We start from the raw sequence: 12,593 nt of genomic DNA, 5'->3' as shown, positions 1-12,593 counted from the left end.
CAGAATAAAACCTTCGGAATAAAAGGCACTCAGAACAATATGGAATATGGGACGGAGAGGAACAGAGGACTCTTTGATAGCTCAACGCTTTCAAGGCTGTGAAATTAAGTGTAAAGCATAAAGATTAATACAACATACACATTCAGAGTTGAAAACTGACGGTTTGCATTTTTGCTGTAACCTCAATGTGTTTTTGTTGTTTTGTTTAGTTTTTTTGCATTTTCCTCCCCGTCCCGACCGGCTAGCGCGCGTTAGCTGGAGCTCGTTATAGCGGGAGATGGAAAAGATGCGTCATCCGCCACCTCCCTCTGTGCCGCGCGTCCCATATACTGCAGCTTCTCTGGATGCAAAGAAGCTCGCTGCTCTGCAGCAGCGGCAGCAGCGGCAGCAGCAACGCCGCGGAAACACTTGTTTCAGTGACATTTCTGGGCCAGAGCTCTCGCTTTTTTATTTTTTTTATTTCAGGCCAAGCCGACTTCCTGCGAGCGGGGTGGGAATATGTCGTCGCCGGCTTTAAAGGCACTTTGCGGAATGACGTGGGAGACGACGTGGGGGGTGGGGGGGCGTTTGGAAGCCGCAGGAGCAAAATCACTTGCGAGCTGTGACAGCGGAAGACGGATGACGAGGTTGGTGGGGGGGGTGGAGAGAGAGAGAGAGAGAAAGAGGGGAGATAAACATCTGAGTGCAGAACTTTAATGGACAGCTGTTTCCTAGCGCCGAGCGCTCCCGGGATCACGGCGGTACACTGTCCAGGCCCGAGCAGCGAGGGGCCCTGCGTTAGCAGCCTGCAGGCACACTTCCTCCTCAGTCAGTCAATCAGTGACTTTCCCCCTGCCGAGGAAGAGCAGCAGCGCAGGATGGAGTGTGTGTGCGTGTGTGTTTTGAAGGGGTTTAAAGGTCGGGTCCGGGGGTCAAGTCTTGCAGGAACCATATGGAGAACCACCCCCCCCCGCGCTCCCTCCCCAGAGCCGGCTTGCATAGACGGGCAGCACTTGTCAACACAACAGGTGAAACCCGGGCACTCGGCGAGTGACCCGTCCCTGAACTGGACTGGACGCTCATTTCTGCACAACATCTGCTGTGAGAGGAGGGCGCAGCGAAAAGAAGAAGCGGCATTTCTGATTTCGGGAATGACCTGCGCAAGCGGTCCGATTCCGAACGACTGAAAGGTTCAGAAAACAGGAAGCGAGATGGAATTAGCATGAAACGAAAACAAAACAAGCTGGCGTGAAAAACAACCAGGGGTTTTTCAAATGGGAAATGGACAGCGCTGACTGAAGCTATAGTGCTTTCCAGCACCTTCACAGTACCCCAAAGCACTTTACAATGGCCTCTGGTTCAGCCATTCACTCACACACTCAGACACCAATGACATGACTGCTGCCATGCAAGGCGCTGCCTAGCAATTTACGCTTCAGCGTGTTGCCCAAGGACACTTCAAACATGTAGACAGTTGGAGCCGTGATTCGAACCACCAACCATTCAATCATCAATTTGCAACCCGCTCTTCCAACTGAGCCACAGCTGCCCTCAAAGGCGAAATCACTTTTTCCCTGCAGAAGCGACGGTCCAGCCTCATGAGGCACGTGCAACGAGGGAGATGGCTAAAAAAGACAGAGTGGGGCGGTCCCAGAGCAGCAGCAGCAGCAGCAGCAGCAGCAGCAGGTCAGCATCACTCACAGGCACGCCGTCAAAGTCGGGTCTACATCAGGACGTCCTGCATTATGCATCGGCGGAGTGAAAGACTTTCTCGCACTCAGTCCCGGACACACAGGCGCACGTGCGCCTTCATTAATTGATGGCCACATTTGCATAAGCGTGGGGTGGATGACAACACAAAGCCTGGTGGCGGTGCATTATTGAAGGAGCGCACAGCCCAACCTGATGGGTCGGCAGCGCAGGGAGACGCGCGGAGAAGGCGAGTCACTTGAATGAGGAAAAGAGGCGGTGGCTGCAAACAGAGGGCTAAATGTGCAATTTTCTGCCAATCGAGATTTTTTTGGATTGGAATAATAAAAAAGATTAAAAAAAAATAAAGGTTTAGTGTGGGACTACGGATTCAAATCATCCATTAATTCATTAATCGTTAGTTGATTGACCTTATCGATCAATTAACGATTAATTGATCAGTGGCGATTTTTCCTGAGAACCTAAATTTCACAATGAAAAATGTGTAAGGAACCCATTATTTAACCCTGCAATAATGTTGAGGGTCCAATGTGACCTGTTTCTACATTAGAGAACAGTAAAAACACCCTAAACATTTATCCTCTGACTTTAAGTTGACTTTTAATGGGTCACATTTCAACTTTATTCTTAAAAATAAAAGTTGTTTAAAAGTAACTTGTTCTAGGTATATTATGACTTGGTGAATTGCTCTTTCCTGCCACTCCACTGTTATAATGATATTAACTACCCGTGTAAAAAAATGGTCAATTAATCCATTTAAATTAATCGATTAAATGTTTAATCGACAATTAATCGATGATCGATTCATTGTTAGCATCCCTATGAGGGACCTTCAAAATGCTAAAAACGCAAAAGAGTACTAGCTTGAGTAAAAGAAAGCACATCTGTGAAGGTTACCATTGCATCACCAGTTCTCTGTGTGCACCGAAGTGCTTATTTGCAGTTGGACGGACGTGCACAATCAAAACTGCAGTGACAGACGACGCAGGCAGCAACACAACAGGCAACCGACACTGCCTGGGGTGAGAGAGGGCGAGGAGGGAGGGGCGGCGGGGGGGGGGGGGGGGGGGGGGAGAGAGAATGAAACTCTGGCACTATCTGCCACATAATAGCAGGAAAATGTCCTCATGTCATCATTTCCTGTTTTGGCCGGTGAAAGGAACTAGGTCAGACAGAGCCACCGGTGGACGGTGCCGACTGGACCCCCCGCGGGGTTAAAACTCAGGTACAAGAGGCCAAGCTGACTTCCAGGGGGCGGAGAGGAGGGCGGGGGGGGAGGACGATAAAGTGCAGTGTTGCTTGTTTTATTTCCCATCCGAGATCCCTATTCTCCATTCATTCTCTGCGGCTCACGGAGCTGAAACCACCTGTTGAGAGTTGAGCGACACCGCGGCACCGCGAAATGCAACACTGACCGCCCGAACGTGCAAACCCCACCCACGTGCCACGACGTTGAAGTCGGCGCCGTTAGCGGCAAATTGCGACAATTCTGAACGATTACCGACCGCAAATGTTGTCAAATGACAGTTGGCGTTTCCTCCCTCGCCACACAAGAAGTTGGCGACACGTACAGACGACCAAGGAGGAACCTTGTGTGACTCGCTTTATTTTTATCCTCGTAAAAAAAAACAAAAAGGAGGAAGTTTCTTCACCAAAAACCAAAATCCCAGATAAGTGCAGTGTCATCAATTATTCAGCCATCTGCAAGTCTCTGGAGGCGGAAGATGGCAACTAACTTGGACCAAGACCGTTGCTCTGTGTAAATTCTTACATACTAATGACAAAAGTTCTAAGGGTTGGAAAAACAACTTACATTTATTGCAGTACGTTAAACTTTTACGGATATAAAAATCACAAATCCAGCCAAATATTACACACTGGGCCTTTAAGGCGGAGAGGGGAGACCCGAGTGTGACTCTGTGATTCCAGGCCGACGGATCCCGGGACCGCTGCCACGGAAATCGGGAAGTCGGGTCGGCTGTTGTTATCGCAGGAAGGAAACGGGAAATCACGAGCGGAGCGGATCTTGTTCTCGAGCGTTCAAAGTGGAAGCCCACTCACGCATCGTAACCCGTCTGTGACTTCTGTTGTTCCTCCAGTGTTGGCAGAATTCCCGACAGCCATCATTCCCGACAGCCATCGGCATCATCAGCAGTCGGACAAAACACAACTTGACTGCGTTATCTGTTCCCTTTTCTTTTGTAATTCCGCAACGGCGTTTCTCAACGGGTGGGGCACGACCCAAAAGTGGGTCGTGGAGCTGTTTTGATTGGGTCGCGGCTTCTGTGGTAGTTTACCCAAAATCATATATATATAGAGAGAGAAAAACGTTGGGAATTTAGTTTGCAGGACACACAATTCAATTTGATTCAGTCATTTCTTTACACTTAGACATGACAGGAAGTGGGCTATTTTACTTTTGTGGAATAAATATGAGTGCTGTGGGATAAATTTGGGTGGCGACTTGTGAAATGTGGGTCCTGAGACTCCACCAGTTTGAGAACCACTGTTCTATAATGTCTAATTATCAGACTCAGACTTTTTTATTCCAACACTGCTCATTTTGTTTGCTTCTCCTGACAGTCCAGGCTTAAACACACACACACACACACACACACACACACACACACACACACACACACACACACACACACACACACACACACACACACACACACACACACACACCCGTGCGGACATTTCCCAGTGGTCGTGTAGAACGTGGCCATATTGGCAGTTTACATCCTCCCTCTTCCACTGCCGCCTGGCAGGTTTTTTTTTTTTTTTTTTTTAATGATTATTTTCCAGCCTCAGACTCAGAACTCGGGCGCGACATGAGGCCCCGTCCCCTAAAGCAAGATGGATTCCTCTCCAGCGGGGGAGGGAGGAGCGGGGAGGGGCTTCCACAGGTGACACAAAGTCTGTGCTCTCTCACAAACACCAACTTATCTGCTTCCAGGAGACGGCTTTACTTTCTTTTTTTTTTTCTTGACTGAACTCCTACCGAGCCGAACCCCTTTCTTGTGAGGCTCAGAGGAACGGGAGACAGCCATAACTTGCCGCTGCCGCGAGGCAGTGGCTTAGGTTCAAAAGGCCCTTCTCCTCCTCCTCCTCCTCCTCCCCCTCTTCCTCCTCCCCCTCTTCCTCCTCCTCCGCCGCCGCCGCCGCCGCTCCGTCCTGAATACAAAGATCGAGGAGCAACGCAAACGGCGACGATTGCGGTGTCGGCGGGGAGCCGGCGTGGGAGTGTGATTCTAGCGGCTCGACGGCGGCGCCGGCGCCTGCGTAGAGGGCGTAGCAACAACCTCCACCTGTGTTTTGCCCCATATGTAAAGGCACAGGCAGCGGGAGTGAGACTCCCCAATGGGCAGCGAAACACAATCGGGGGAGGGAAGAATACCTTCCGTGCAAAGTCGTGTCTTAGGGCAGTGGTTCTCCACTGGTGGAGCTGTTTGATTGGGTCACGGCTTCACGGGCGGTTTCCCCTTTTTTTAAATAAGGGATTTTAAGATACAGACTGCCAGTCAAAAGTTTGGACATACCAGTTTTTCTTTTTCTTTCATTTTCATGACTTTTTACATTGCAGATTGCCACTCAAGGCGTCACAACTACGAATGAACTCAGGGAAATACGTATTAAACAAAGTGTGAAATAACTCAAACAAGTTAGATTTTAGATGATTTAGAATAGCCGCCCTTCAGATGAAATATATATATAACATAACATATTGAGGTATTTAGCATTTTTTTTCTTTAGCCACATTAATCCACATACCTTGGTCATTTATATGATGTCTTCAGTATGTATCCACGGTGTAGAAAGTATTAAAGATAAAGAAGAAACAGGTGTGTCCAAGCTTTTGACTGGTATTGTGTATATTTCTAGAGGAAATGTTGGCCTTTTATTTTGAAGGACACACAATTCAATTCAACAATCTCAATAACTTGTTTCACAGACATGATAGAAAGTGGGCCAGCGTTTTTAATTTGGCTCGCGACCTCATGATAAGGAAAGAAATGTTCGTCCTGGGACGCCACCAGTGGAGAACCACCGTCTTCGGGTGCACGCTAGCGCGCTTACGACTTCCAGAACGACGGCTTGTCAACTTGTGTCAACATCTTGAACAGGAAAAACAGGGGCGGACCCCCATCGACGGCAGCGGCACGGCGGTGTGTCCACACTAATTCACCCGCAACTCCAGCCGTCGTTTAAGTGCAACTGTAGCGCTTTGCGGCCCCCGGCCGAGCCGACCGGCTGTAAGGATGAACGGCGGCTCGAGGCTACGGGCAAAAACAAAACGAGACCAAAAAAAGAAAAAGAAAAAAAAAAGAAAAAAAAAAGTGCTCCCACACCGCAGACTGAGTGTGTCCAATGCAAACAGCCAGGGCCAATACGGAGAACACTGACGCCTCAGTGTGAGCGTGTTGTTCAAGTGGAATTTTAAAAACACGGTCCGGGAGATTTACAACCCGCGGGGACGGGGTGTCGTGTTTGCTCAGACGCCTTTTACTTCCTGAAAAAAATATTCTCCTCAGCCCCTCGCCAAATGTTTAACCTGCGAATGAAGTGATCGGATGGATACGCGGCGCCCACTCCTCCCCCACCTCCCCGACCCACCAGACGGAAACCGCAGAGCGCCACGCCGAAAGCTCCTTGGGCCTGCGCACAGTGGGCACACACAGCTGGGAGAGCCATCGCAGCTGCAGACGGACCGGCGAGCGCCGGCTATTTGGGGACGACGAGGACGAAGCGACGGCTTATTTTTGTTCCCACCGCAAGTTCAAAAACAATATGCTAATGTCTGCCTTTGCTCCCACAGAAACTTCCATGGCGGGGGGGGTAGTGTCACACACCCTGCTTGGCTCTGTCAAGGTCGCCAGAAGGAGTCTCCAGGTCGAGTTGCGTTTTTATCAGAAGACTGAGAAGGGAGCTGCTGCCTCTTTGAAACAGTTTGACATAGAATCTGATGACACAAGCTGAATTATTTCAATGCACCTCCACAGAAAATAACACCATTGATGTTAACTAATGCGATCAATGGTGTGAGTAGTAGCGTCATAAACAGAACACAAGAATCAAAGAATGAGACAAGACAAGAAAAGACAAATTTCTGTCTCAAAAATATTGACTTGCGCTGCGCAACGCGGCTCAGTTCACAAAAGAGACTCGCCCAGAAAAGTCAAACAGGATTATTTATAAAGTGTCTCTCCATTGTCCGTGTGACAGGCTTAAACTCGAGCGTTAAAGTAAATACGAAAATAGATTTACAGCAGGGAGAGCCGGCGAGACTCGACTGGCGTCTTTGACGGAGACCAACAAGACGTTTTAACATTGGCAAACCCAGCCAATGACAATCGTACTACGGCCTTACTTGTACTGCTGGTGGTCCTTGGTGCTACGCGTCTTGGCCATGAAGCGCTCGGCCAGCTTCTCCAGGTTCCTGGAGTACTCCGTCTCGATCTCCGCCTTCTTCCTGAAGAAGTCCTGCAGGTCCTGCAGCAGCTGGACCCGCATCTCCGTCTGCTGGTCCAGACATTTCTGCTGCTCCACCAGCTGAGCCCGAATCTCTGAGGAGACACGAGGCGAGGAGAACGTACAGGTGAGGGTGCAGCTCACGTTTATTATGCTCTATACAGATACATGCAAAAAAAATGAAAAATAAAAAGTGGTACAACCGAAGCGGAGCAAAGCAGGTGCGTCTTTTTCTACATGAATGGACTTCCTTCCTTCCTTTCAGTGTTTATATTTAGTTCATAAAAAATGTATGAAGCACCGCTTTGCCCAGAACAGATTTTCCTTAAGGGCACTTTTAACAATGTCATTCTTATAATATCATACATATTATAAGAATCATATATATCTATATATAAGATCCATTGGGATGTAAAACAGCATGACAACAGAACACGTTTGAAAGATTACAGTTTCACTTAACACTTATAACACTGTTATTACTGTCCTACTACTACGTACAGATTAACATACAACAAAATAACACAAGGACTATAGATGACTCTAGTTCTGAGAGAAGTACACCTCAATACTGCAGTGCAGCAACCGTGCAGCACATCATCTCTTCCATATGGATCATCAGCTCGTCCTCAGAGAAGCCACTTCGGGGCAAAACCGGTCTCATGTGTTTTTATTAAGGCCGAAAATAACTTCCGGAGGTGAAAGCGCACGCAAACACTCTCGGGTCAGGGAGCTGACGAGAGGACCTACACGGCGCCGCACCTATTACTGGGTCAGACTGGAAAACCTCATTAGGTGAGAAAACAAAGGCGCGACAGCCGGGGCCTCGCTTAAACAAGCAGCGCGCGCAGGTAAATTACTCTCCGAGGCCTTTTGTGGAGATTCATGTCAGTCAGAGTGCAGCTCGTTTCAATTTTAAAACCTCCGATGGGACTAGCCGGGATCGAAGACGGCGAGCGCGCGCGTCGCACAACTGCTTTTCTCCCGCGTCCTCCTCGGCTGCGCGTAATAGGTTCGTCCTGACGGAAGGTGCAGCCCGGAGACTAATGAGGCGATTTGGACTCACGGGAGCGTCCGGAGAACGGGAAACGCAAGGATCCCTCGCATCGCGAAGGCGTTCCGTTTAAAATTCAGCAAACTTTCCTCAATCATGTATTTTTAAACATGGCCGGTTGCCGTTGTGAAAGGCTCACGTGGAGTCTTCTCGTGACGACAAAACACGAAATGCGGCAGTGGTCGGTTTAGCAGAGCAGGACGGGGATAGCGATTTCAGTTTGTCACCAAACAAAAGAGGCATCATATTTCCCCACGCCGACAGTTAATGAGAGGAGATGCTGCAGAACAAATGTGGAAAAGAACCAGGGAACCAGGAAAACTGCAGCAGTTTTAACTGCTGCACGGCGACGGTCGGGGGCCAGGCACATTTTGAGCTTCAAGCAGAGAACACGTGGACGACAAGAAACTAGAAACTAGACTGGTGTAAACTAATTAGTGCAAACTAGACTAGTGTGGCTTCAGACTAAGTGCCGGTCTCTGAACAAAGCCGCCCTTTGTCCTGTTGATTGTCCTCCTGCAGGAAGAACTGGTTGAGACCAAGACATGATGTAAATTTTTCCCATTGTTACTTCAATTCCCTATGAAGGATGGGGGTAATTGCTGACACATTGGGCTCCCAGCAGGTAAACCCCAGGTGACGTGCTTGCTTGCACGGCACCGACTTGCTGTCGTTTTGACAACACGGCGGTCTTATTTTTAGCACAGTTGTTTTTAATCTTCCCTCATTCTGCTTGCGGAAAGTTGATTTCCTCGAACTAATGAGCTGGAGAAAAGAGAAAACACTGCTCGTTTTTCCAACGGGAACCCGTCGCTGTTGGAGTCAACATCATCTGCACTTGAGACTAAACAAAATCAAAAGCGTAAAAAGAGAGCACCGGAGAAAATGCAGGCGAGAATCTAAAGGGAAGTTTCATACTTGGGCTCGTAAAATGTGTAAAGTGGACACGATGCAGACAAATGATGATTGAGAACAAAGAGATGCACAATTGCCTTTTAAAAGCATCCAACAGATCAACTGGAGCCTTTTAGTATCATATCAATGGCAATGTCCATTTAATGGCAATTTAAATCCTGACACAAAAGGAAAGCTTCCACTCAAAGAGGGTTGGACTTCCACTTAGTGTTTACTGTATGAGTAATTGTGTACTTTAGGTGGGATAGTGTGCGCAGTTATAAAAATACCAGAGATGTGCTTTCAGTCTTCGGCAATGATGAATATGAATGGATGCCCATCAAGGCGGCGGTAACTCTACCACAATGAGCTATCAACATCATTAAAGACGCCATTGGGATTTCAACAGCGATGCAATGCGGCCTGACTGCTATCTACAATTCAAAACTTCTTAAGTGAGCCGGGCCACTAGAACGGCTGAGTGCCGATGGCGGCAGCACAAGAGGAGATCAGCTTGCAGTGACACATTGAGATCCATCAGACCCTTGATGGGCGGAAAAAAGTAACGGCACGCAGACAGAAGAGTGAAACAAATACGTGTTAAGAGAAAGGCCAAATAATTGAGTATGCATGAGAACATTTTCGAAGAAAACCTGTGTAATGCCTCGGAGGCGCACCCAAGTGTGCTGTCACAGTGTTATGAATCGGTCTCCCGATCTGACTTGTGACGGAGAAATGTGTTGAGTGAATAAATTCCCCCAAGAGTTACGTAAAAGAAATGGAAAAAACAATTTAAAAAAAAATGTCATTTAAGTCATTTTGTAATTTCAAATTATATAAGATGTTATGCAATCTCAAAAAATAAATATATGAAAATAGTCACAGAGTCACCAAACAAAAGAGATTCTTAATTCCCAGCTGGTGCAACAGAAGCGACTCGACTGGTTCCTGACGAACTGAGCCCTAAACCACAGACGGGCGCTATCTATTAATTGCAAAAGCCACACTTTTCCCAAAGCTACACCCATTTTATTGTCCTGGGGAGGCTTCTCCTCCTATTACACCGTGCATTCCTGCCATGCTGAGGTCAGATGTCTGGTAAACATGTCGACGCCTCTTTGCTTTGGGAGAATCAAAACTCTATGTGATCTTTTTCAAAGTGGGGTGTCGCAAAAGGAAAGCACCTGCGTTGAGAAATGCACCACAGGGTAATGATTGGAGAGAGATCATAACTCGCCGTCACTGTATCTCGCTTTGTTTCTTTCACGAAAGCCAAAGATGAGACAAAGCTGCAGAGGATTTCATCCCTCCCTGCTCTGGTACCAGCCAATACGAGCAGCTATTGGCGCACAGAGTCAAAGAGGGGCTTCCAAAGTCGTCAGCAACAATTCCAGCTGACTGAGGGACAGCAAGTGAACGCGGCCCAGAATACACATGATTCTGATATGGACAATGAAAGAGCATGGTTTGGTCTTTGTGGCCATCAGTTTGGACCAAAGCCCTTTTGTTTCCCCCCACTGGACGTTATCCAAGTGCTCCTTTAGAGGCCACATCACATACTTTCCATAAAACCCATTCATGGCGACAAATATGTCCAAAGTTGCAGTTCAGAACGGCTTCTGATTTGCCAGATAGGCCCGTTGTGTTGACAAAGCAACCGCCTTGTCAGCGGGAATGGGTACTGACCCACAATGCTGACCTCCAGAGAGAAAAACTGGACCTCAGTCAAAACAACTCACCCACTGTCACAGACACGAATGTGTGACCCAACAATAGTTTGCTCCCAAACAACTGTGTTGTCTAAGAAGCATCTGTGGCTTTTTCCCCCGACCTAAAAATACTTCTCTCTGGTAGCAAGAAAGGCTGGAACGCTGCAATGCCAAGTCTTTGTGTAATTGATTACAGCTCCGACTGACCGCTGCTTGGGTCACGCAGGACCACATTAGTCCCAGGCTGGTGATCAGCAGAACCTGAAGCTGCGGCTGAGCTCTGGGAGTGGATGGCAAGTGATTGTGCCAAGCCTCGGCATCTGTTTCAGATTCGATGTTTAAACCCTAAGCGGGGTTTGTCAATGTTTCTTCGGAAGTCTGGAAACAAGTCGGGGTGAATACCATCAAAGGTCACTTGCGAGATGGTCGATTGCTTTTTAATAAAGAACATGCTTTGAGTTTGAATTGCAGCTAAAATTAAGTCAAATGCCGGAGGTCGCTTAGCATCCAGCACCAGCATTGTGTTTTATTTGTCTGATAATTCGAACAAGATTTGGACAATTACATGCTGGATTCCTGACCCGGCGATGTGCACAGAAAGTACTTAATGTAAAACACAGTGTAGTCTATGACTAAGGCTACAACTGTCCTCGTCGGGAAGGACGTGCGTAATGACTTCATTACGTCGGCGGGAGAAGTAAGGAATTCATCACGCTCCGAGCATGTCAGATATTGTTGAACCCAACCACCCGTTCTGCCCCACATCTGGGCATGGCTGGAATGTGTCACTGAGTCCTGGGTGGTTCTTATCTGTGACCTCACCGCTACTAAGAATGAATTGAAACTGTGTGTGTGTTCAGTGTTTATTAAACACTGTCGCGGTTGCAAAGAGAGACCAACATGTTGTGCAAAATTGGGACAAAGTAAGAAAACGTGTCTGAGTTCCTACAGATGAGTTGAGGTAGCTGAGCTGATTCTTTCACATCACAAAAAAAAAATAGACCAACCCAAAAGACACAGAAAGTACTGCCAACTTTATTCAAGCGTGTTAGATTAAAACGCTCGAGAGCTCCGTTGATGTGACTGACACATTAGCAGTTTCCAAAACCACACAGAGCGAGCGTTCCAAGTTAGAGCCACGGCCTGGCGGGGAGGGGGAAAAAAAATCGAGTGTGAAATCAGTGGAAAAGAATCTCAGTCGTTATCCTCAACTCCACTTTAAAACATGCAGTTGCAGAGCTGGCGAAAGGATGTGTTAAAATACAGAAATGGTTGATTAATTTTGCTGCTCCTCGACACAATTCAAATAACACATGCGGCAGGAAATGCACCAGCGGAGGTGATACAAGCTCTCGTGTTTTCTCTAGGACCCCAGAGCATTGTGGGCGGCCGACCCAGAGAGCTCAGGTTCCTTCCTGCACTCTGATTTTTTTATAGTCTGATTCAGAGACAGCTCAGCCACGGCGGTTAACTGCACCTCCTGTTCAAAACCTCTCCTCTTCACTGTACGAGAACAACAAGTTTAAATCAATGTCAAGTCCACGTAAGGCAGGGACGAGTAAAATACGCTGTTTTAGTGGACAAAAACGCAATAATATCTTCGAGTCCGTATGACGGCGCTCGAGCCGGACCGCCGGTTTCTAAGGCAACAGCCACACAGACGAGAGGCCTGTAGCGGGAGGGCTGGAGATCAATCACTGCTGACATTATGATGGCCTGCGAGGACCACCGTTTTGATCCAAATAAAATACGAGGGCGAGGAGCTGGACGGCGGG

The 12,593-nt window shown here is 47.9% G+C and overlaps 1 protein-coding gene across 3 annotated transcripts in view; it reads right to left on the bottom strand.

Annotated features, from left to right (window-relative positions):
* The window catches only part of srgap1a (SLIT-ROBO Rho GTPase activating protein 1a), a 77,212-nt gene that overhangs the window by 45,938 nt on the left and 18,681 nt on the right, over window positions 1-12,593 (bottom strand). For all 3 annotated transcript variants that reach the window (XM_076042824.1, XM_076042822.1, XM_076042823.1), the window contains exon 2: window positions 7,061-7,256. In XM_076042824.1, coding sequence (XP_075898939.1) covers window positions 7,061-7,256 — 196 coding nt within the window. The remainder of the gene's footprint in view (window positions 1-7,060; window positions 7,257-12,593) is intronic.

This window comes from Nelusetta ayraudi, unplaced genomic scaffold (assembly GCF_046127955.1).
Source record: "Nelusetta ayraudi isolate G7.1 ecotype Tasmania unplaced genomic scaffold, CSIRO-AGI_Nayr_v1 ptg000071l, whole genome shotgun sequence".
Classification (NCBI taxonomy): domain Eukaryota; kingdom Metazoa; phylum Chordata; class Actinopteri; order Tetraodontiformes; family Monacanthidae; genus Nelusetta; species Nelusetta ayraudi.
This window is presented reverse-complemented; position numbering and strand designations above follow the sequence as displayed.